At 34.2% G+C, this 23,600-nt stretch overlaps 2 protein-coding genes across 3 annotated transcripts in view; one reads left to right on the top strand and one right to left on the bottom strand.

Annotated features, from left to right (window-relative positions):
• LOC117338537 (importin-4-like) overlaps positions 1 to 9,495 on the bottom strand; it is a 27,212-nt gene extending 17,717 nt beyond the window's left edge. The window contains exons 1-7 of the mRNA XM_033899895.1: positions 9,337 to 9,495; positions 7,375 to 7,461; positions 6,688 to 6,773; positions 5,108 to 5,149; positions 3,560 to 3,692; positions 2,543 to 2,679; positions 1,899 to 1,941 (exon numbers count right to left, since the gene is read on the bottom strand). Coding sequence (XP_033755786.1) covers positions 1,899 to 1,941; positions 2,543 to 2,679; positions 3,560 to 3,692; positions 5,108 to 5,149; positions 6,688 to 6,773; positions 7,375 to 7,461; positions 9,337 to 9,402 — 594 coding nt within the window. The 5' untranslated portion in view covers positions 9,403 to 9,495. The remainder of the gene's footprint in view (positions 1 to 1,898; positions 1,942 to 2,542; positions 2,680 to 3,559; positions 3,693 to 5,107; positions 5,150 to 6,687; positions 6,774 to 7,374; positions 7,462 to 9,336) is intronic.
• LOC117338396 (gamma-soluble NSF attachment protein-like) lies at positions 9,413 to 23,600 on the top strand. Of its 2 annotated transcripts, none has more exons than XM_033899743.1 (11): positions 9,413 to 9,509; positions 9,675 to 9,759; positions 11,394 to 11,461; positions 12,068 to 12,152; positions 13,500 to 13,517; positions 14,265 to 14,405; positions 14,992 to 15,058; positions 15,913 to 15,983; positions 17,520 to 17,678; positions 19,193 to 19,322; positions 19,517 to 23,600. In XM_033899743.1, exons 2-11 carry the CDS (start codon positions 9,692 to 9,694, stop codon positions 19,667 to 19,669), a joined length of 960 nt encoding a protein of 319 aa, XP_033755634.1. In that variant the 5' UTR covers positions 9,413 to 9,509; positions 9,675 to 9,691; the 3' UTR covers positions 19,670 to 23,600. The 2 variants fall into 2 exon arrangements, with proteins under 2 accessions (XP_033755634.1, XP_033755635.1); XM_033899744.1 differs by having other exon boundaries at positions 9,465 to 9,520.

Here is a 23,600-nt window from a genome sequence, read left to right as displayed (position 1 = left end):
ATGTGAAGACCTATGTCTAATATCACAGGAGGAGCAATCATGTTTGCATTATGGTGGTAATTTGAAGAAATTAAGAAAGATGGTTGGATAATAGACAGATGTCTGATCAGACCAAACCGCCTAGTAAATGTGAGCAAGCCATCTCTAGACATTAAGCCAGTGTGAACAACCCAAATAACACTTAGTGTAAACAAGCAACAGTGTATGAAATTATATATGAAAATTCCTTAGACAATATGTCTACAGAAAATTGAAATCCCATAGCCGAAGTCATTTTTCCATAGACCTATTTTTTAAAACATTGTTGAAAGTAACATAACTGTCACGCAAATGCTTGCATCATCCAGTAATAACACGCTGTTATGGGTAAAATAAACTCTATTGTAAGCTCTGATTTCATATCATCATTTGTCAGAAAATAACGGAATGTTGTTTTCATGAATTGTAATGTATGTCAGGGCTCAAACTTTTCATAGCCAATGGGGCCAACGCTTTGAAATTTTACATAGACCGACCAGGTTTTCTATAGCCTCGGACCATCGGACCACCTTTACTTTCGAACACTGAAGCAATCTCTAGACATTTAGCCAGTGTGAGCAAGTCATCTCTAAACATTTAGCCAGTGTGAGCAAGCCATCTCTAACATAACAGCTGTAACATCACAACAATAATGATATCATGATCTGCAGACCAGTGTTACAGTATCTAACTCTACCTACTAATGTAGGCAGTGTTATATAGAGGTAATACAGGACAAGAGGAAATACTAACCAATTCCCCCAATGACACGGGGATTTAATTCTGCGGGATTAATATACAAGAGATCCCAGAGGGATCTTGGCGCCCACCATTGAATGAGCTTTATAGGTTCCATGTCAGATTGATCTTCTCTCTATTTTTTTCTTCCTCTTACTAATCGGTGTAAATTGAGAAACATCGCTCCAGTATTTTTCAAACAAGGGGAACCTATATATGAAATTTGAGATTTAGCGATAATGGCTGTATGTTGGCCATGTTGTTTTCAGATTGACCCCAAAATGCAATGCAAGGGACCAAGGGGAACCTACATATGAAATTTGAGAAAGATTCCTTCAGTACCTTCTGTAAAATAGCGATAACAAACTTCAATGGTCAAAATCCAAGATGGCTGTCTGTCGTCCACTTTGTTTTCTGATAAATCCTAAAATACAATATGCACAACTTGGGATAAAGGGGAACCTACAAATGAAATTTGAAAAAGATCCCTTCAGTACTTTCTGAGAAATAGCGATAACAAACTTCAATTGTCAAAATCCAAGATGGCTGCCTGTCGGCCATGTTGTTTTCTGATTGGTCTCAAAATGCAATATGCATAACGAGGGACCATGGGGAACCTGCATATGAAATTTGAGAAAGATCCCTTCAGTACCTTCTGTAAAAAGTGATAACAAACTTCAATGGTCAAAATCCATGATGGCTGCCTGTCAGCCATGTTGTATTCCGATTGGTCTCAACATGCAATATGCATAACTAGGCACCAAGGGGAACCTACATATGAAATTTGAGATAGACCCCTTCAGTACTTTCTGAGAAATAGCGATAACAAGAATTGTTTACGGACGGACGGACGACGAACCACGGACGAAAGGCGATTTGATGATGGTGGGCTAAAAATCCATTGTTTAACAAGTTTTCTTCAATATCAAAAGCAGATTGTTTGATAGTGATGGGATTTTATTGTATCTAATACTCTTGTCAAATTTTGACATACATGCAAACACAAACAAAATATAGTCTATAAAAGCACAATAAAAATTAAGAAATATTTTTTTTCCATTTAACCATAGTTTGATGTCACCCGCACTATTGATTAATGACATCACAATTGTAAACATCCAATATGAGAGAGTGTACCTTACCTTCTCATCTTCGCCAATAAAGAAGATAAGTTCTGTGATTGTTCTGTAAATAAAATATGTGTATCAAATATAAATGATTTTAAGCAATAAATCAGACACTTTCCTACTAAAAGGACTCCAGCAAGATAAATCTACACACCGTACAAAAATTTGACGTCAAATTTCAAATTTCTAAACTGGATTAATCAGCAGAACTAAAATATCACTACTGCAAATGTAATTTAGTGTCAACAAAACCAGACCTGTCACTCAATGCAAATGTGGCCAACAACTACTTTGTGTAGTACAATTGATGCCTCAATGAAAAGAAATTATCTAATGTCTGGCAGTATGTGTAAATGAACTAAAACATATCTGCTCTCAACTTGTATTCTCCACTACCGTTTCCGTTAAATCTCTTGAGTCCTTGGATAGAGAGAAAATATTGTGAGAAAATTAGTAGTATGAAATAACCATTTTAAGTTTGGAAGTAATGATATCTGACAACAAGTGGCATTCTAAACATCACATCATATTCGGAATGTAGCAGTACCTTACTAAGGGGACATGGACACATATGACTACATTACTGAGTATAAGGGGACACGGACACATATCACAGTACCTTACTGAGTATAAGGGGACACGGACACATATCACAGTACCTTACTGAGTAGTATGGAACAAGAACACTCTCTGTATCATTGACTACTACAGCCAGCATCTGCAGCAGACTTGCAAGATGAGGCTTCAGCTGTTCTCCCGCCCCAGATGCCACAGAGTGAAGTACAAATGCACCAGTCTGTCAAATAAATATTATTTCAACAAGTCATAAGTAAGGAATCACATGTACAATGTATAGCCAATATTGATTTCACACTGAGTTTCCAACCTGATTGTCGAAGGGAGGTTTTCCTAAGTATGAATAGTACAAAAACAGTAATTCAGTGCTTTTTCTAGGTATTTTAGAAAAATTCAATAGACTGTGTTGGGAAAATTTTATCTGTAAATTGAACATGTGTGAATTCTTGTTTTCTTATCTTTTGTTGTTATATTTGCCATTATATTTTTCTGTGTTTTTCATAAGTTTTAATCTATGGACACAATCAAGAATTTTAAAATTTTTTGGGGGGAAAAATAAGGCTAAAGTGCATTGGGAATGAGGTCGCACCAAATTATATATGAAATACACTGTAATTTCCAACCAATCTCTGCCTTCACAATTCAAAAAACATTATATACCAGGCCAATTTAGAGTATAAACTTACTTTATTTTGAAATTTGCAGCGGTATATAATAATTATACTTTATTTTTACACTAGTCAAGCTTTGTGCTGCCAGTAAAATAGAATAACCAAGACTTACAGGTGCAAATTTCAAAACACAGTTACCTCCCTTTAATTCCTATATTTCCTCAAAGCTTTTATTTTGGTTTCAAGTTCCCAGAAAACGGAGTCCCTACCCCTGAGTCATGCAAGTGACATTGAGAGTGAGAGGAAATTACATATAACTCTCAAGGTCATGTTTTTGTTGCAATATCATAAATTATATCCATGTCAGTGTCAATTCTGATTGTCTAACCAGATAAATATTGGAGGTTACTGAATAATATAGTTTTAAGTTGTGTCTGATGAATTTGTTTAAGTTACTTTCTGAAGGGATAACATAGCACAATGACATACCTCTCTCTCCACAACTGTTTGACTCTTACACGAGGTTCCCAGAAACTGCAGCAGCTGTGGCCAGCTGTTGTTTGGAAGGTCATGTTTGGCCACCACAGCAACCACCTGGGCAATGGAGTTCCTCACACTCTTCCTGTGATTAAGTTTTAATTCAAAAAATAAAATATCTATTTTTAGAATGGAACCAAATCTATGTTCATAATTTCAACTATTATGAATGGATATCAACAAATGAGATTCATTCAATCTTGCTTCCTGGTAATTAAATTTAATCAGATTATCTGGCTTTATCTCCCTATAATTTGTAATTTATAAACTAACCTGTTATTATCTAAATCAGGACATATGTTGTATTGCAATTATAAAACTTCAAAGCTATAAGAAATATTTATTTTTACTCCAACTCAATATTCACATTGGAACTGGAGTTTGTAGATCGTCCACACACATTATATTGTGTAAAAGACGAGTTTGTACATCATCCACAAACATTATTGTCTAAAGTAAGAATTTGTACATCATCCACACACATTATTGTGTAAAGTAAGAGTTTGTACATCATCCACACACATTGTGTAAAGTAAGAGTTTGTACATCATCCACACACATTATATTGTGTAAAAATAATTGACAGTGTCTTTGTCCCACAATTACAACTTCAGGGTTCATACGGATTATGTCAAAACCAAATTCAAGGCCTTTTCTATGTCCTAATTAAATATCCAAGACCCATTTTACCTGTCATCTAAGTCAGCTTAAGAGGGAGCAAGAGAACAAAAACGCAACTTATAACTATCCACTTGATCAAAATACAACTTGACATGGTAGTTATTAACGTCTGTAGGGGAGGCGACATGGACAAAGTTGAACCCAAGTGATCAGTGGCCAGGGTTTCACTTATCCTAATGAAACCTTAATATTCAAGAATTTTTCAAGTCTGCAAACCAATTTTCAAGGCTTTTCAAGGCCCAGAATGAAATTCAAGGCTTTTCAAGGCCCAAAGTGAAATTCAAGGCTTTCTCAAGGCCCGTGCTAACACTGAACTTGATGCATATTCTGCCAGTTTTAGAATTCTACATGAACATGAAAAAACATATTGAGTATTTTTGGTTGACGTGGCAACTTAACGAGTCCTGCTCATCACAATACACATATTACTATGGAGGTTTGATGTACAGTAAATTAATTAAGATAAGTTTGTCTTCGTCAATGGTTTATATTCTGCAGCAAAATCTTGTCTGAAGTGAAGTCAAGAATGAAATGTTACAGGAAACCAAGAATGTTGACTTAAATTGATTTTGATCACATACAGGAAACAAATTCACAAACATAACTGTTACAGTAAAGCTATGTGGCCTATTAGTATTACAAATTATTCTGTCTGATTTAATTTCCACTCTTGTGGGCTATGCATCAATGAGGAAATTGGATGTTACGTCATTTTAATTAAACACCATGTGTATAGGTACCAGACAAATACAATTAAACAGGCAATCTAGCACTTGGTAGCACATGAGATATACCGGTCTCATTTATGAGAATACTTACTCTGGTTCTTGTACAAGGATCTGTAAGATGTTATCCCTGATACTGAAACAGAAGTTTTATCGTGGCATGAAGAAGTGACACAGTGAGGACACTCTGACAGGTTAAAATTCTATGGATTAGTTTTCATTTCAACAAAAAATAATTCAATAGATTGAACAAAACTGAAGTATATCAATACTAAAGAATTTTATAATATACAGTGGAACTTCGTTAACTCGAAGTCGACGGGACCACGAAAAAACTTCGAGTTATCCGAGTGTTCGAATTAAGCGAGTTATCATTTTTGGTGAAAAGTTTGGTCAATATTTGTCAACATTATTATAATCATTATAACTGATCGCTCTGTTGCTCATCAGTTTAGTGTGAAGACTGGTCAATACATGTAAATATATATGTAATGTTTCGTTATAATACTTGTAATTTGGTGTAGTTTTGCCGATATACAGTCACGATAACGTTTCTTTCACTTAGTCACTTCAAGAACGATCTGATGTCCAAGTCATGTTTGCAAAAGGTAAACGATAAAACGGAATTTGACAAAATAACAAGTTATTCATGTCAAATCAAATACCCGGTAACCGTTTGAGTTTAACACAGATTGCATGCAAAACGTAACAGAACCATTACCTTTTATTGGACATATGAAATACTGTTTGATCGGCCTACTTACTTTTTATTGATAACCACGCCATTTCCATGTGTATTAGCACCGGAAGTTAGGCTGCGCATGTGCGTATAAAATGTTACTGTAACTGAGCTGGCGTTTTATCCGATTTAATAGACAGCACTGACCGTTACAATTGTACTCTGAACACCTCGGCAGTAATTACGCTATTGTTTCAGCAGTTTAAAGATTTAATAGGCGCCGGTGACTGTTTCATTTCTACACCTGTAAAAACATCAGCCGGGTAGATCTACCGGTGTGTCAGAGATTAGTTCCGCTTGAGCGAGCAGGTAGATGAGTTGTTGACTATCTTGTGTACTAATATCGGCGACCGCCTTAGGAAATTACCTGATGTAGGTAAAGCAGTACTTTTTATCACGAAGACTTGTTGTAATAAGATTCAACCGACAATTTCTTTTATGAATTTATGAAACACTTATAATAGCATGTAGGTTATAAGTAGTGCCGATATGTTCAGTATTACAAACGGAATTTAGCTCTTAAAAATTGTCGGCATTTGCCAACGATCGACGAAAATTATACTTCGAGTTATTCGTTCATTTCAAATAGGATTTTTATTGTTGGGACCAAATTTTCACTTCGTATTATCCGAGTTTTTCGAGTTATCCGAGTTCGAGTTTTCCGAGTTTTTTTTACTAAGATAAAGAGAGAATCCGGCCGGGACGGACGATGTACTTCGAGTTAAGCGGGGTATTCGAGTTATCCGAGTTCGAGTTAACGAAGTTCCACTGTATTGAAGAACACACTACCGATTACCTATTTACACCTAAAACCAGTTCAGGTACAAATATATCAGCAAAAATATCCTTTCCATCCAATCTTTAGAAAATGATTGTTTAACATGGTTTAATTATCCATGTTTCTTCATAGTCTCCATGTACAATATCTTACATACTTGTTAATGATATTTTCTGGAAGAGCACGATAATGTCTCCCTTTCTGGATTTTTCTTCTCAGAAGAACTGCTGCAAATTGACGAACCTATGAATGAGAAGAAAGAATTTTTTCATCACCACATGCATGATTATCAGTATAAACAAGTTGTCATTATACAAGGTTTCATTTTTTTTTTTTCAAAATTCCAAGCAATTACAGGCGTGCTCATTAATTATATATATAAGGTTCTACCAAAAAATTGTACAAACAATGCAATAATAATGTGTCTTCAAAAATATTTTCAATTTCTAATTATCAATTACCAAAGAAGGAAATCATTTCAAAATTTAAATATTATAACTTCACATAGTTCAACCAATATAATGTAACTATAGCAACTACTGTTCTAAATTGTGACCAATGATAAATTCTCAGTTTTTTTTTTATTGCTTTCTTTTTCTAAGAATCACAATACAAAACCACAAAAAAACAATGCAACATCTAAACCAGTATAACAATCATCAAGTCGTACAGAATTATCTCTTTTCATACTTTTTTAGGGCGTTTTACCATGAATAGAAAATTCCATACATAACAGATATTTAACTATCAAGTTGAGCATTAAACCAGTATTTGTGACTTTATACTGAATGTCCTATTTACCATACAAGTGACAGTCATAAACCTATTGCTTACAAGGACTTACTTGAGGCACTTGAGATGATCCGAGGACCTGGCAGAGACCAGGGACAATGTTAGGGTCCTTAAATAACTCCTTCAGCTGCTGTGTTGCCTAAATATTGAAATAGTATACATGTATAATAAAAAATTATGTATGTCAGAAAAGTTTTAATCGTTATCATTACCGGTTCTACAAACATTTATGAAAATATACTTCTTGAGATTTTTTCATATTGACAGGCTTCTTTTTCAAAATTAGTGCACAAGATTTAATGTTTTCCGCGTTTCGGAGTATAGCGGAAAATAATTGTCCTATAGTTTCGGTATTCGGATGTTTCCGTGGGTTGTTTGTTACTTTGCGTTAGCCAATGAGGGCTCGACGTGTTGTCTGCACGTGCGGTAGTGCATGTATAGGGGAGTATTAGGCATTCTAGTCATGGACACCAACATAAGCGGTCAGCAAAATTTTCGAATTAATTTTATATCAGTTTTAATTATTTCAGAATACGTTAGCAGTTTTTCCATAGGTAGTTTTTTTTTTTTTTTTTAGAAATCCAACATCTGAGTCTTAAGCCTTAAGGGTTGGTACACCTCCTGCTTCACCTATTAAGGTTTTCAGGTTGGGTGTCTTGCTTGGCTCATTCCAATTTTTTTTGCTAATTCATTTTTACGCGGAGGTCTAAGTGTAATGCAAGCGTTTTAATTGGTCAGATGGAGAGAGTGAAAAGGGAAATAGTTGTATTGATATTTTGTAGTGTTGCATATAATTATGCTAAAACTGTAATAAATGCCAAGTGTTCCGCTAAAGTCCACTCTGGCTCGCTGTATATTATGTTGGTGTTGTTTATAGATGGAGCGAAGTATATAGAGGACTTGCTGTTGCCTTCTAGTTTACACTGCCAGATGGTGGGTCAATACATATACATACTAAATTCTAAGAAGGATATTCATTTCCCAATCTTTGATAGGTTATTGCACTTATTTTGTATTTGGATGGGCCACTGACCAAATTTAAGAAACAGTGACAGCTATAAACAGTAATTCATAGCTTTTATTCTCTGCTCACTCTTGGAGAGAAAAAACTTCAGCAAAAGTTGCTAAAATACCATTTTTTCTCTTAGCAAATAGGAAATGGTATTAGTAAGACAATTTAATTCACCTTTAAGAGAACTAAATCTATACTAGCACATGCAGGGTAGACGTTCGCTATAGTAGCAGCAGCGGGTACACGTAGGTAGGCATAATGTCTACATATCTATCCATATTATTATATGTAAGGTAGGTGTTATGTCACGCCCAATTTTATTGTGTTTGCACCAAAACCTTAGCAATGAACGGTGTCAGATAATTCCACGTTTTCGTATAGTAGTGCGTTCTGGTCCTACACCAGACATCGTGTCAGGTCCCGAGGAAACTTGTGCTATCTTGCTTATAACATAATGTTATAAGCAAGATAGCACGTCATTGCACTTTTACTGATACTGAATACACATTATTTATAGGACTATTCGTCCCGCTGGCTGAGTCCAATGTGATATGTTGACAACGATATTTGTCTCAATATATAAGAGTGTTTGTGTGTGTGTGCGACTCATCTATATATCATAATAAATAAGTAATGAACCCATGGTGATCTCGATACTAATTGTCGAATTGAAGTTGTGCCCCTGGCATAGATAATTAAAACGTCCACAACTAAAGACTGTAGATTATGATAAAATGCAATGTCATTTTATAGCACTAAATGAACGATACACCACAAAAAAATATACACATAAAACGGTGTGTATAGTTAAAATGAAATAATCTATCTACTTTTCATTCAGAACCATAAATTCCCGCGTTTTTCATCATGTTCGGCATACCATAGACACGTGGGAACAATGCGTCATAATATTTAAAATTAAACATGACGGGCTCACACCGATCAAGACATGTAATGTTATTAAACTAGCATTGCTTGATAGACATGACATGTTATAATCACCAGCTGAATCGTGTTGTTGTCTGGAACAAGAAGTTTCCCGAGTGTTTCTTCCAAGTTGGAGGCCATTTTCGTGTTTCGCCTTTTGAGGTTTCACAAACCGGAGAGTTCAGTTATAGTCTGTTTTTCAATAACAGTAATCAATGCAGTTCTTGGATTACGGCGACTAAATTTCGGTTTGTTAAAAGTATTTAAGATAAATTTATTATATATTCGTGAATAAAATACATAAACAATATTTCCAAAACTGTTATACTCAAGAATCCTATTTTTGTTGTGTATATCAACATTTCTGAAACAAAATATAGGTCTAAATTAATTGGTCATGTTGATGTTTGTAGTCTGACAGCAGCTAGAGATGGCAAGTGACATAAAACAACGTAAAGCAGCCGAGGCTGAGGATCACATTCGTCAGGCAGAGAAATGGTAAACAGAGACGACAGTATTATGTGTGGAAATGTAGTCAAATTAGATACAAAGTTATCACATTGACATTAAAATAATATTGTACTTGCATTTGACAGTCTGACATCATCTGCCAGTGCCACCCTTCAAATATTTGAGTTCAACTGATGCATGATAACTATATATATTAGGTTGCGGACTATTTTTTCTGGTGTATTATTGTGCAACATTTGTGACACGACAAGAGTTGTTTCACAGGTTATTTGTAATTCTGTTAAATTGACTGCTACCAAACTAAACAACAATCTTTTTTAAATATGTATCATATCAAAAGGATATTGAATTTGATCCAAGTAATAACATAATATTTATTTTGACAGACAGCTATCTGTCAGAATATGTTAAGGTTTGATGTTGGGAACAGAGGATATTTCTATAGTCACTCCAATAAGTACTAGTGCTCCAGCAATGTAAGAGGATTACATCTTAATTGTGTTATAGTAAATTATATATAATAATCAATTATCCATAGCCAGAGACATTGCAGGCTCAGTGCTACCTGAAGTAAGTTTTATATGTATGATCATTCCTATTCACTCATATAAATTAAAAGTCTGATTCCTGATCATGAAATGCCAGAAATGTGAATATCAGCATATATATGAGCAATATACTTTTCACCTAATACAGAGACCTATATACTATGTCTCTGCCTAATAGAACTTCAGTTTGGGGACTTAATTTCAATCCTTAAAAAGTAGATTTAAAGACCTCCATTTGGCAAACTATAATTTCCACTGATCATGATCATGATCTTTCTTGAAAACTTTAGAAATACCGGTAATAAAGTTTCACTGGCAATCAAGTACATGTACTGAAATAAAAGGCTTAAAATAGAGAGGTTACCCCCAAAATGGACATGGCTCATTGGCTGATGAGTGCTCTGTTTGATACAAAAACCATGATATGCTAGTGCAGTGTATTATGTGTCTGCAAAACCCTAGCTGTCATATATATTGACTATATATAAATAACAGCATTGCAGTTCAGTCATAACATAAACTCTTGATGAGTAATGTGTCTCTAATTGATAATATAATCCAATTCATTCCTTACCTGGATACTGGGGATTATTAATTTAATGATCATTTACATGTTACCAATATAGGTAGTTATTGGGATATCATTTATTTAGTAGTGTGGTAATCAGTGAAATCATTTGATTATAATCGGTTTTCTAAATTTAGCTCAGGATTACCCTTTTGTAAAAGAAATTACATCTCAAGTACATTTATTACACGTCTTTGCCTTTTTTATCAATAATTAATTTAATTCTGAAAACAAACTTTATTGTTGATATATTTAAATCTCCTTAATCACTTTTAAATGACCATTGAATATATTAGTAAAACGAAAAATCAACTACTTCTTAGTTCGATAACTTACCAAAACGTACGAAGCTAAAGATTTAGGAACACTTGCTTTATTTAAAAAAAAAAAAAATCCCTAAGTTTTTATTATTTTCGATGATCAGCCCATCACTTTTATTTAGTTTTATTTTAACTGTTGATGATATGTTTAGTGTGATGAGGTGGTAATAATAAAATTAATGTTGAGACTTAAGATTCCACCTTTGATGTTTTGTTTTCTTACAGCATGAAAACATCTTTCTTTAAGTGGAGACCGGATTTGGATGGGGCTGCATCAGAATACAACAAAGCAGGTATTATGTTTTTCAACCAAAATCTGATTTCCCAATTTTTTTTCTTATCATAATTAAGGCTTTATACTAACTTTATCATATGCATGTATCTGTTGATAAATAAACATTTTACAATTATAGATGAGCATAACAATACATATCACATGATAATGTTTAAAATGTGAAATAATAAATAACTTAAGATGGGGCATCCAGTTGACCTTCACTTTTAGTAATTTCTGAAGTCCAGTCACTATTTCTCAAAATCTTATCAAGAGTCAAAACATAGCCAAATAGACAGATCCCTTCAGTCCTAAGAGACAAATAACATTTTTGGTAGACAAAAGCATACTCTCAAGGCCTACTGGATGCCCTGCTTATAGAGATTTTCAATTTGTGAAATGAATGTATAATATGTTTCAATAATTAGACGTACAATTTACTCCATGAATGACAAACTTCCTGCCAATAGTACAAATATAGATTTACTGAAATCTAATTAGTTGATACTGTGTTGATTCCTGTATCAATAAATGTCAGAATGATGTTAATTTATTTATATAATGATCATGAGAGCACTATTTATAAAGTTGTAGCTCCCAAGTCTGATGACTTAATCTTTTTCAGCGACATGCTACAGAAATGCCAAATGTTTGAAGGAGGCTAAAGATGCTTGTATCAAAGCAGCAGAAGTGCAGCTCCAAATGAATGCGTATCCTTTACACAATTATTTTATTATAGAGTATATATAAGACGTCAACTGAATTCATGGATATTTTCATTCTAGTTTTTTTTTTTCACAATTAGTCCCTTATTATAATATCAAGACTAAATATTACCTATGTGAAAGTGCCTGTAAAATATCAAGTCTACTAGACTTGCATTCCTGACATAATGTACTGTTTTGAAGTGTTATATTTATCCAATATTAAGTCCATGACTAGTAGTGATAAGGATACCCGTGTCTATTGCAGTATCGAACCTTATTACAGTGTAACCAGTAAATCATTTGTTCAATGATGTGTAAAATGTATGAGATAAACCCCACCCACAGGTTGATTCAGACACTACCGGGCAAGCTATACATTAAACAATGTACAAAATGACTATTGAATAGAATATCATAAAAGTATGTTTTAATTTAGAAATTCAGGGGTCAACAATAAGGCTTGTTCACTTGTTCGGACACCAGACTAAATTGAAAGTATCAAAACATTTGTCCGACGGGACAAGTAACAAATATTGTCTTTGTGTTGGTTATTTGTATTTGGAAATCAACATTCACAACATTTCATATAACTTACAGTAAAAATGTTTTTGAGATCTGAGCCTGCCTTATAGATTTGTGACTGGAATCATAGATTGGCCAATTGTTTTAATGCAATCTCATTGGAACTGAATATGTTGAAAACCAAAGTAAAGTTTAAACATGAAAGAAAGATGAAGTAAATGATAACATGATTATATTTTTATTTAGGTTCACTCTAATACATTAATTACCTTTGATTGTATAATGTTATAACATTTAAATGTATTTTCATGGCACTTTTATATATATACAAAACACCAATAAATATCAGTAGTATAGTTGTCAATACAATGTTTTTGGTTTACTGCATGACACACAGACATTGAAAAACATCATTGAATTTAATTGGAAGTTTTCAAGTGGGACAAATGAATATATATGTTACTTGTCCAATGGGATAAGTACAGGAACAAGTTTATGTCAACCTCTATAGAAATATTCTATATACTATAGTAGTGTGTAAAAGGAGTGCTTTTTCACCTCAAACCAACACCTTAAAATACTATGCCTAGGTTTGGCTCGCAGATCTTACATCCATCAGGGTCTTACATTCTGAGTCATAACTTGTAAGTTTAGTCTGGAAAATAAACACAAACTCAAGAGATATAAAGTTCAGGTAGTTTTATTTGAAATAACAAATATACACCAGATATAGTTCAGGTTATATCTCACCTGTGTTGAGCTACTTAACTTGTTTTGCAAGCACTTGTCTGTTGTAACAGCTGTTTATTTTCTTTAACTAACCTCCAGACCATTCCATGCAGCAAAGTAAGTATCATCCTCACCCTTAGCTTCCCTGATGGAAACACTTAATAGAAAATTATCAAATTTTATGAATCCAAGCCTTATACTAACTAAACATATATACCAGAGGTTCAAATGATCTGTTACATGGCTTAGTATAGATCTCAAATTTTAATGTCTTATCCACAGTATCCGGGAAATAGGACAAGTCTGGCTCGTTACTAGTGGACAAAGTGTACAATACAAGTTAGAGCTGTTCCAGGAAAACATCTATGGGACGATAAATTACATGGTGTGGAGTTCAAATTAAAATCACATCTATGGGTTGGTGGGGTGTGAAATAAATGTATTCTGTTGTTGGGTGTATTTGATGTGTTTGTACCATTTTTACATTAGAATTGCTTCTAGACCATGGCCAGGGTACCGTTCACAAAAAAGTGGATATGTGGGAGGGCATCAAAATTAAAAAATGCCCTAATTTCAAAATACCTTTCCTCCCTTCCTATATATGTTTTCCTGCAACAGCCCTTACAACCTCAAATTTTCAAAGGATCTTGGAAACAGGACATGTATGCCTCATTACTAGTGGACACTGTGTACAATAAAAATGCATAAACCCCAAATAAACAGGGAAGGCTTCAGTACACTTACATTAAACATTTTAGGGTTTCATTTTCTATTAAGTATCGCATGTAAATGAACGCTTGAAACTTCACGAATGAAGTATGGTGTATTATGAGTAATAACTGTAATAACTTGTATGTGTTACAGGTCATATGAGCAAGCTGGACTTATTTGTAAAGAGAATAACATGATAGAAGACGCCATTAATTTGATGGAATATGCTGCCAAACTATTTCAGGAGGATGGATCGTCAGATACGGCAGCCATTGTACTGGACAGAGCTGGAAAGTAAGAACCTTAGATCTCTCTTCATTCAAATATTAGTTTGTCAACGCTGCCCTGGTCTTCAAGAAAGCAAACTTGTCTATGTAAATGTATATAGAATGCATGTAGTCAATCTGTCTAACTGAACTACAGTATTTGACACCACTAGGGAGTCACCACATCAAATGGGAAACATTGCATCCTCCGACATTCTCCAACCGCCAAATAATAAACTCTGTCATAATTTTAGTAACCAACAACTTTAGTCTTATACACTGAATATTCCTGCAAGATACACAGTCAGTGTAAAGTATCTGGTTTGGATCAATAACATTATCTGATCTTACAGAAATATATATTAGAGGTACATGTATATAGTAAAAATATACCTTACCACACAAGACTAGAGTAGATCTTTACTGGAAAGACCTGAAGCAGGTTCATTATTTACATTTTGTGTAGTTTTCCATTACCTGTATGTCATCAGTTACTTTTCAGCCTTTATTATAAATTACATTGTTTAAAAGATAAATTGTATAAAAGATAATCAATATTTTATAAATGTATGATAAACGTTTGATAACAGTACCATACATGTTTTTATTTTTAGAATAGTGGAAATATCTCATCCTAACAAGTCTGCCCAGCTGTTCCAGAAAGCTTGTGATGTATCAGAGGTAGGAAAAGTCCTACTGTATAAACTTTTATTGATGATATACTGTCAGCCAATATTTATTATAGACTTGTTTCCTACCTTAAGGTAGCATTTTAGCTGACATCAATTAAGAAAAATATCTTCAGTTCATGACGAATGTATCTGACTTTTTCTGATGGCAATTGACCATTCCATATTCATATTCACTTTAATCAGCCATGTACTCCCCCCAGATATATTTTTCTCACATACTCCACAGGGTAATGTACAGGTAAAAACAGCCATCACATGCTCTAAGACGATACTCACAATAACGTAACATCATCATTTTACACTGAGTAACCAAGTCATAAATGATGACGTCATCAATTTTAATGCACATTCCAAGAAGCTTTGAAGATTAGATGGCGTGATGAAAAACTTTTCATAAAAACTTACATTTGCCTGCATGTATGCTAGAAAAATAATCAAACATGAGTCTATACTGCGAAAAAGGATATCTCAACCCTTGTGTAACAGTTTGGCTGGCCAGCACTCTCTGGTTGAGATATCCCTGTCCATAGAACACCCATGTTATATTTGAATTAGTCCTTTATTAGTGTGTGACAGCATATGAGGGCTAACAGGATGGGAGAAATAGATTTTTTTTTTCAGGAGTGAAATAGGAATTCCAATCCACAGGTTTAGATCTAAGCTATCTGATAATAGAACCCTACCAAATACCTCATGTTTGGCAACTTTTGAAGTTCTTTCCCCATAATCTCCCCCACAAAGGGCATCAAAACTCCTATAATGCTACATTCTCATGCAACCTCTACCATGCATTCTTTCCTACAATATAGTATAGGAGAATGAATGTGTAAATTCTTATTGTAGCTTGAAGACAAACCAAGACAATGTGCAGAGTTCATTGGAAAGTCAGCTAGGATATTAATTCATTTGCAGAAGTGAGTATTTCTGAGCCAGAGTCATTTGGGACTCCGTGATAATATTTGGGTCTTATTAATCCAATGAATCTTGTTCCCAACAAGAGGGGGCTCGGCAATGTTATATCAGGTCAAGTTCTCTGCTAAAACATGTATTAGTTGTGGCACAACTTGATTGTATATCAGCTGCATTACGAAGGCATATGATTATCATAGTTTGCATAACTATCAAAATACTTCTACTTGGCTCTCAGGCCCTCCCTCATCTGCTTGGAAGTCAAAAGCCCCTCATCTCATATTTGTTTTCTACTTGAATAAAAAAAATAAATCTCCATTATTATTCAGGAGAAGAATGTGTGGAAAAAAGCATCACCAACAAACCTTTCTCTTGTAATATCCATTATATCTAACCATACAATTAGAGCACATGTTCATTAATTTAAAACAAAGACAAAGAACCATGATCAACAATTGTTTCCCACATTTTGAAGCAGTTTAGATGAAAATGGATATTGATTGGTTTGGGGAAAAAAAGCAAGCCCTGATCTGTTTTTTCACCAATAATTTAAAAATGATAGAAATATTACTCCCTCCCCTACATGAACAATTTGTATATTGATTAAAAAACAAAGGGATGTAATTATATAATATTTATTTATACAGCTTATGTATTAAGCATTATAACAGTAATTTTGATAAATTATTGACTACTTATACAAAATGAGACAATGGAGTTGTAACTAGATATTAAATTAGTGGATATGAAAATGTAAAAGAAATAGGTTATACAACAAACTTCACATATGAGATCATTTATTATGGGACATCTAGATCTGCTATAGCTAGATGAAAAACCCAGAAAAAAACCAAGTCTTTTCCTTTGTTTTTTTTAGTGCCTGAAACAACGAGATCGCCTATAACGAGATAGTGTATATTGATTATGAGACCTTAAAGTCTCAAGGTATATAATCCAGTCAGTTTTACCTATGTATAACGAGGGTTTATACAGATAGAAATCACCCAGGCTTGTTTGAAATAACATGGTGAAATGTACTTTTTCGATTCAAACACAACTATTCATTGCTACATGCTATTGTATATGTCATGTGTGTAATGCTAGTGTGAGAGAAAGTAGATAAATCGTACTCACCAATACAGAATTTATTAATCTTAGCATCAACGCCGAGAAAGAGGAAGGCTCTCTCGATCCTAAGGAATTGAGGACGCTTTATTTACATGGTTTAAATTTGTTTACGTTCTGGGTCAACATTAAAATCTACGTACATGCAATCACAAAGATGTATAGTTACTACTATCATTATTGATATACTTCAATGAATTATAACAAGTTATACACAGATTCTTGACATTTATGTACATGTATATGTACAATGTTTTTTTATTTTGAGATTTCTGCAGTGCAATGTCAGTTGGAGTTGTCTCCCCTGAAATGTTGGGTTTAACAAGAACCGGCTTTAACGAGAGAATTTTCATAGTCCACTCAATCTTGTTATATGTAGAGTTCAATGTAGCTACCATTATAACTATTTCTTGCAGGTATGATGAGGCACTAGCTGGGCTTAAGAGAGAGATAGACTTTCTTGCTGCTGTTGAAAACTTCCCAGCAATCAGCCGGGTCCTCATTGGTGCTATATTGGTTTACTTGAAGCAGGGTGACCCTGTTGGAGCAGAACAGTTCTACAATTCTGCCCTTGGGTAATTATTGAATCATTTCTTACTCAAACTCAGTGAATTAAGTGTTATTTTGCCCTTTGGTTTTGATTCAATTTAAACCCTTCCCCAGAACAATCTACAACTTAATATATGCCAGTGAGCTTATGTTATGGCAAGGTGTCTACTGTACTACTACTGGCAATGTGGTAAATATACTTTAGAAGGAGCATCTATGGAGAAGAGGAGTGTACCCAGTAATGCTTCCCACTGGGGTAAAGAGCTGGGATCCTATATCAGAAATATTAGTAAATCTTTTACAAACTACTTCTGTAAAGAAACTTTATCCAAATTTGATAAGCTGTAAAGGTCTCCTAGGCTGAAGGGAATCAATATTCACTACAGCAGGACATGTTTTACTCTAGCCCAAATAGTTTCAATTCAATCTTATTAAAATTAGACTTGTTATTTCCACTCCTCTACAATACTTTACAATACACTGCAATACAAGATCTAACAGCACCCTGATGGAGGTCATCTCAGCATGACCTTTGAGCTACAAATATAAGCCAATAAAAACTGATCAATGACATCATTAATCAACCAATGACAAAGAGCCTTATATGAGACTCATAAGACACTTAATATAAGACTCAATTCAGCGCTTGATTTGAAACATTATTGGTAGACAATCATAATGGCTACAGTAGTAAAAGCAGTTGCTAATTCTCTGGACATTACATTAAAACAAGAGTAGTAAACAATTAAACAATGTGTTGTTGACACGACGGATTATGTAGTAAACTGGATTTTCCAAATCATTACCATACATGTTATTCTTTTTTTTTTCACAACACTTGCCTTTACTGTCTTTCTCTCGTACGATTAAGGAAAACATTATAGATTCGTTGAGGTGTTCTCGGTGAGCCAGAGTGGGAATTGCCATATTGCCTACCATTGCTATCGACCATCGGAACACCTCAGGAATATTGCATCAGTATTTATACTTCCAAAGAACGAAATCACACTGACAATTTCCTAGGCGGAGCACTGATTGGCTGAGCACAAAGGTCATGCTGAGATGACCTCCAACTGGTATTGTTTGATCTTGTATTGCAGTTTATCATAGAGGAGCAGAGATTACAAGTCAAATTTTAATTAGATTGGTCTCAATGAAGAGTTTTCTATATCTAGGTGTAACTTATATATGATAACGATATTTTTTTCCAATATATATTCTTTGATGAAGTTACTTGTGCATTTTGATTAGTTTCATTCAGAGCATATAAAAGGTGTATATATTAGTTACTTTGTAGTAAAAGGTTCTTCTGTTTGTTGATCCACATGGTCAGTTAAGATGACTGAAGAAGTAGTTGATCCACTTGGTCAGTTAAGATGGCTGAAGAAGTAGTTGATCCTCTTGGTCAGTTAATATGACTGAAGAAGTAGTTGATCCACTTTGTCAGTTAAGATGACTGAAGAAGTAGTTGATCCACTTCAATGTCAGTTAAGATAAGAAGTAGGATGATCCACTTGGTGTACTGTTATATTATTGACAGGTATCCCGGGTTTGGTGATAGTGAGGAGGCAGCCTTACTTGATGAGTTGATCCAAACTTACAGTGATGGAGACGAAGAGGGGTGCCGTGCTGCTCTTGCATCGCCCACCATTAAGTTCATGGACAATGCTGTAAGTCAATTATTCTCAATAGCAATGGACTATGATAGAAGACCAGTACTTGGTTTCCTTGTATTCACTGTAGCAGAGCACAGAATTATACCACAGTGTTACTCTCTCTGACAAGTTTATTGTATTATTTTAAGTATAGTATCTGTCATTTATCTAACATGTATTGATGCTGAATATGTTTGTTTTGGTTTCAGTTTGCTAAACTTGCCAGAGATATGGAGATACCAGCTGGTATGGGCCGTAGAATTCCCAGAAGCCAGGATGCAACAGGTATCTCCTCTGTTCCTAGCCAGGCCTCCAGGGCACAGCTAGAAGAAGAAGACCTCGAGGAAGGAGGATTGTGTTGACAGGAATACATCAGGTGCAGCAGTCAGTGCTAACAAAGGGAGGTAATAAGCCTAAGGGAGATAACCACAGGTGTGGCAACTTGAATCATTCCACAGGATTTAGATTGTACTAAGATTACACTCAGGACTGTGCAATCTGAATGAGGTTTCTGTCTCCTAGTAAATGTCTGTATCAAGTAAGGCTATTACTGCTAACTAGCAGTTGATATGTACGGGAGATACTGTTCTCTAAAATGACATTCTGTGTTAGTATTAAATAACTTAAATATTGTGAATCAAATTAAGTTAATTTTCTTTTGCTTTTAGAATCATTTATACTTATCTTGTTTATCTGTCACTTTGATAAATTATTCAAGATATGATGAGATTCAAATGAAACACATCAAGTTTCAGAAAAGGGTGTTAAACATTTTTTCTATGCAATTTGTTGATCTTACTTGGCAGATACAGTGGACATTTGTTCTTCCATATATTGTCATGGTCCAGATAATAAATTATGTCATGGACCCCTGTTAGTTTATATCACACATCTGTATTTTATTTCTCCTAAAAGTTTAAAATTGACAAATTTATTCACAATAATTACTATCCTGATAATACTTAAAAAGCTAAAATCACAGAGGTAATCCAACCATGTAATTAATGACAGTTCCAGAGGGTAGCTGTCTATTTTGTGTCTTTGTTAAGACTTTTTTGTGGGCAGACTAGGACAGTGGAGAGGCCACAGTTTTAAAATCATCCATAGGCATGTGCAATATCATTATAATCCATATTTATACATATAAGTTGACATGAGTAATATGATTTGGAGTTAATTGAAAGTTTCTATGCGTTAATGAATTTCTGATATTTGACACTACATGTGCCAGTCCTTTGGTACATTTGTAGCAGTCTTAGTATAACTAGGGGGTTGCTGTGTTCTAGATTTGGTACAGTAGGGTGTACTCGTTTCCTTTGGAGTTTTGTGTTTTTATAATAAAGACTGTGTGGTTTCTGTATTTCTGCTATACTTTATTGTTTCAATACAATTCTTAATGTTACAAAGAAATCTGTATTTGTCATTGTAATCAGGACCTGGCACGAGAATAAGATGCCCTGTGATATATAATTATAGTCTTTCCATCCCTCTGTCTGTATGTCTGTCCAGATATCATTCCAGTTTTTTGTAGTACTATAGAAAGTACAGTAAATTACCTGAAAACTACCTGTATTGCATTAAATATAATCATGTCAGAGTTCAGTTTCGATTACAAGACTAATATCTTCTCTCTTAATATCTTCTCTCTTTTCCTAACGACGTGCTAAGGACAAAGTGTGTATGGGAATCCTTGTAATAAGCCTTATACTTGTACTGAGTTTTGTATGTGGTTTACAGGAGGGGGGACTTACTTACCATAGCTCTGGACGATGGACTAATTTCCAGCATATAGTCACAGAAGTTTAATGAAGGCAGGATAGGAATATCCGTTCTAACAGAAGGACTTTGGTTGACCTTTCGTAGTTCATTTTGCAAAAGTATTTAAAGAAAATTTTTGGACTTTTGACTTGAGAAATTAATGTTTCTTGCTGGATGAAAGAATGTAGAGGGTCTGAATTGATATGGGAAAGGGGAACTGGTCAGCAGTTCTGGTAAAAAATTCTCAATGTTCAGCAGGTTTCCAATACATTTTCACAGTTATGAAATAAATAGAACCTATTATGAGATGTATGCTTACAATACAATGTATAGATATTAATATGTATTTGTCGTTTGATGATTTGTCACAATCTTTACATCTTACTGCTGTGAGTTGTATGTATCACCATTTTCTTGTTTAATATGTTCAATTTTTTATTATCTTCTTAATAGAATTAATAGGTGCTATCTGTTCATAATTTGATTCAACTGTGAGATCTTTTAAGATAATTGTCAAATTTTATCAATGAATTTGTTTGCTAATTTAAGATCAGGAAAATTCAGATATAAAGGTGAATGAACTCTTTATAGCCTTATGAAGTCAAGTCTACAATATCCTTATTTAGCTGTATAACAATGGAGATGTTCTGTTGGCAAGATCAGGGGCCTGTTCATTTATGCGGACAAACCGGTTCTTCAGTTTTTAAATGTGATATTTCAAACATATATCTTGACGGACCTGCAAATATTAATAGGGGCCTTGGAAGTCCTTGTCCTGGCTCATCTGAAAACAATATAAAATCACCAGGTCCCTCTTTATTTCATAAACGAACAACACTGATCCTAATGGTCCAATCGTTTCAAAAACGAAAACAGCCCAGGGTCTTCTAGTGTCAGTGTACAGTATTATTGGAGTACTTTGTTAACAACTTACAATTGTGTACTGAGTGTAAATAGATTTTTTTCTGTGAATGCTCATCAAGAAGATCTTTCATTAATATAAAAAGAGTTTTTGTAACAAGTACATGTACATTGTAATGTCCTTGAATGGCCAAGTAATTGTTGATATTAACACAGTCATAGGGCCTGTTTGTTTATTACAAACCAGTTTGTAAATTTTTAATTGTGACATTTCAGGCATAAATCTTGACTGACCTGCAGATATTAATACAGGCCTTGAAGGTCCTCGTGAAGGCTCATCCAAAAGCGACATAAAATCACAAGGTCCCTCATTTCATAAACGAATTACTCTCATCAAACTGTTTGTGCTGCGATAAACAAAAAAGGCCCTGGAGAATCTAAAACCGTGATATGTTTTTGTTTATGTTTTGTTATTGTCCTATTGTTAACAGTTCCAAGAGAGATGTTAAAAAAATTGATTTTTGTGTTTGAGTTTTGTTATCAATGGGAAACTGATTTTGATGTGAACATTGACATGTTTAATTAAGTGTAAGAACCTGTATATATGGATGTGAACATTGACGTGAGTGTGTGTACGAACATGTGTATATGGTGATTCAGAGTGATTGGTGTACATAATTATGTATATTGACTTTCATACAAGTGGTTGTGTTCTGATTATGTGTAAAACCACAGAAATTTGGCACAAATTCACAATCCACTGTCCATATATATGAACTGTACGCGGGTTGAGGATTCGTGCCAAATGAATCAAATCCCTGTGGATCAAATCTTGTTTCTCTCATATTCAGTCAGCTGTATCAGTCTTCAGAAATTTCAAACAGTTGTTATATATCAGGTACTTAATGAACATGGTTATGTGTTATGGGAGGGATTCATTTCTGAATGTTAAATTGAAACACAAAATTGAGGTTTTATGATTTAAATCAATTTTGTGACAGTTATGCAAACATACAGATCTTCTTTAAGAAGTTTTGTAATTAGCATTTGAGCCGTAAGTATACAAATTCAGAAATACCTCTCTTACAAATACAAATACCTCTCTTACTAATTATTTATTGGTGAAAAGTTCATAAACTAATCAAAAGTGTTTCTTGAAGATTCATTGTGACTCTGAGCATCTTTTTATTTTTCTTGAAAAAAAAAATACATTGTACCTTGGGTCAATTCTGTTCGTCCGAGTGGTAAAACAAGGAAGCAACATATAAGAAAAAATACAATTGTAAATGGTATACAGGGCTCAAAGATGCGTCTTAAATTCACAATTGGCGACCAGTAATTGACCTATAAGGCAATTTGGTTAATCTTTCAAAGACTGCAGTCAATGCTAAAATGACATGTTCATATTAGAAAAAGTTACAGAGATGTTATACTGATCTAAAGAATTAAAAAAAAAAAAATTATTTTGGACAGCTAGGCCAGGTGACTAACTTTTCCAATTGGTTTTGGTAGATTTTATAACTTTGTAGCCAAATAGGCCACCTGGTAAAAATATCCACTTTGAGCCCTGGTATAGCTGTGTCTTTGAATTATAAACTACCAGGTGCGCAAGTCCTTCTAGAAAATTTAATTTTAAGCTTTAAAGTTTCTCATTGTGTGGAAGATTTTACTCAT

Source organism: Pecten maximus, chromosome 11 (genome assembly GCF_902652985.1).
Source record: "Pecten maximus chromosome 11, xPecMax1.1, whole genome shotgun sequence".
NCBI lineage: Eukaryota > Metazoa > Mollusca > Bivalvia > Pectinida > Pectinidae > Pecten > Pecten maximus.
The sequence above is the reverse complement of the archived record's forward strand: the minus strand, read 5'-3'. Positions and strand labels throughout refer to the sequence as shown.

What these genes read in the sequence shown, in the direction of transcription:
- LOC117338396 (XM_033899743.1), top strand. Translation starts at nt 9,692, where the DNA reads ATGGCAAGTGACATAAAACAACGTAAAGCAGCCGAGGCTGAGGATCAC. An exon ending in GTACTGGACAGAGCTGGAAA is followed by an intron (nt 14,406 to 14,991) that starts GTAAGAACCTTA and finishes TTTTATTTTTAG; the next exon opens with AATAGTGGAAATATCTCATC. An exon ending in AAGCTTGTGATGTATCAGAG is followed by an intron (nt 15,059 to 15,912) that starts GTAGGAAAAGTC and finishes TTCTTATTGTAG; the next exon opens with CTTGAAGACAAACCAAGACA.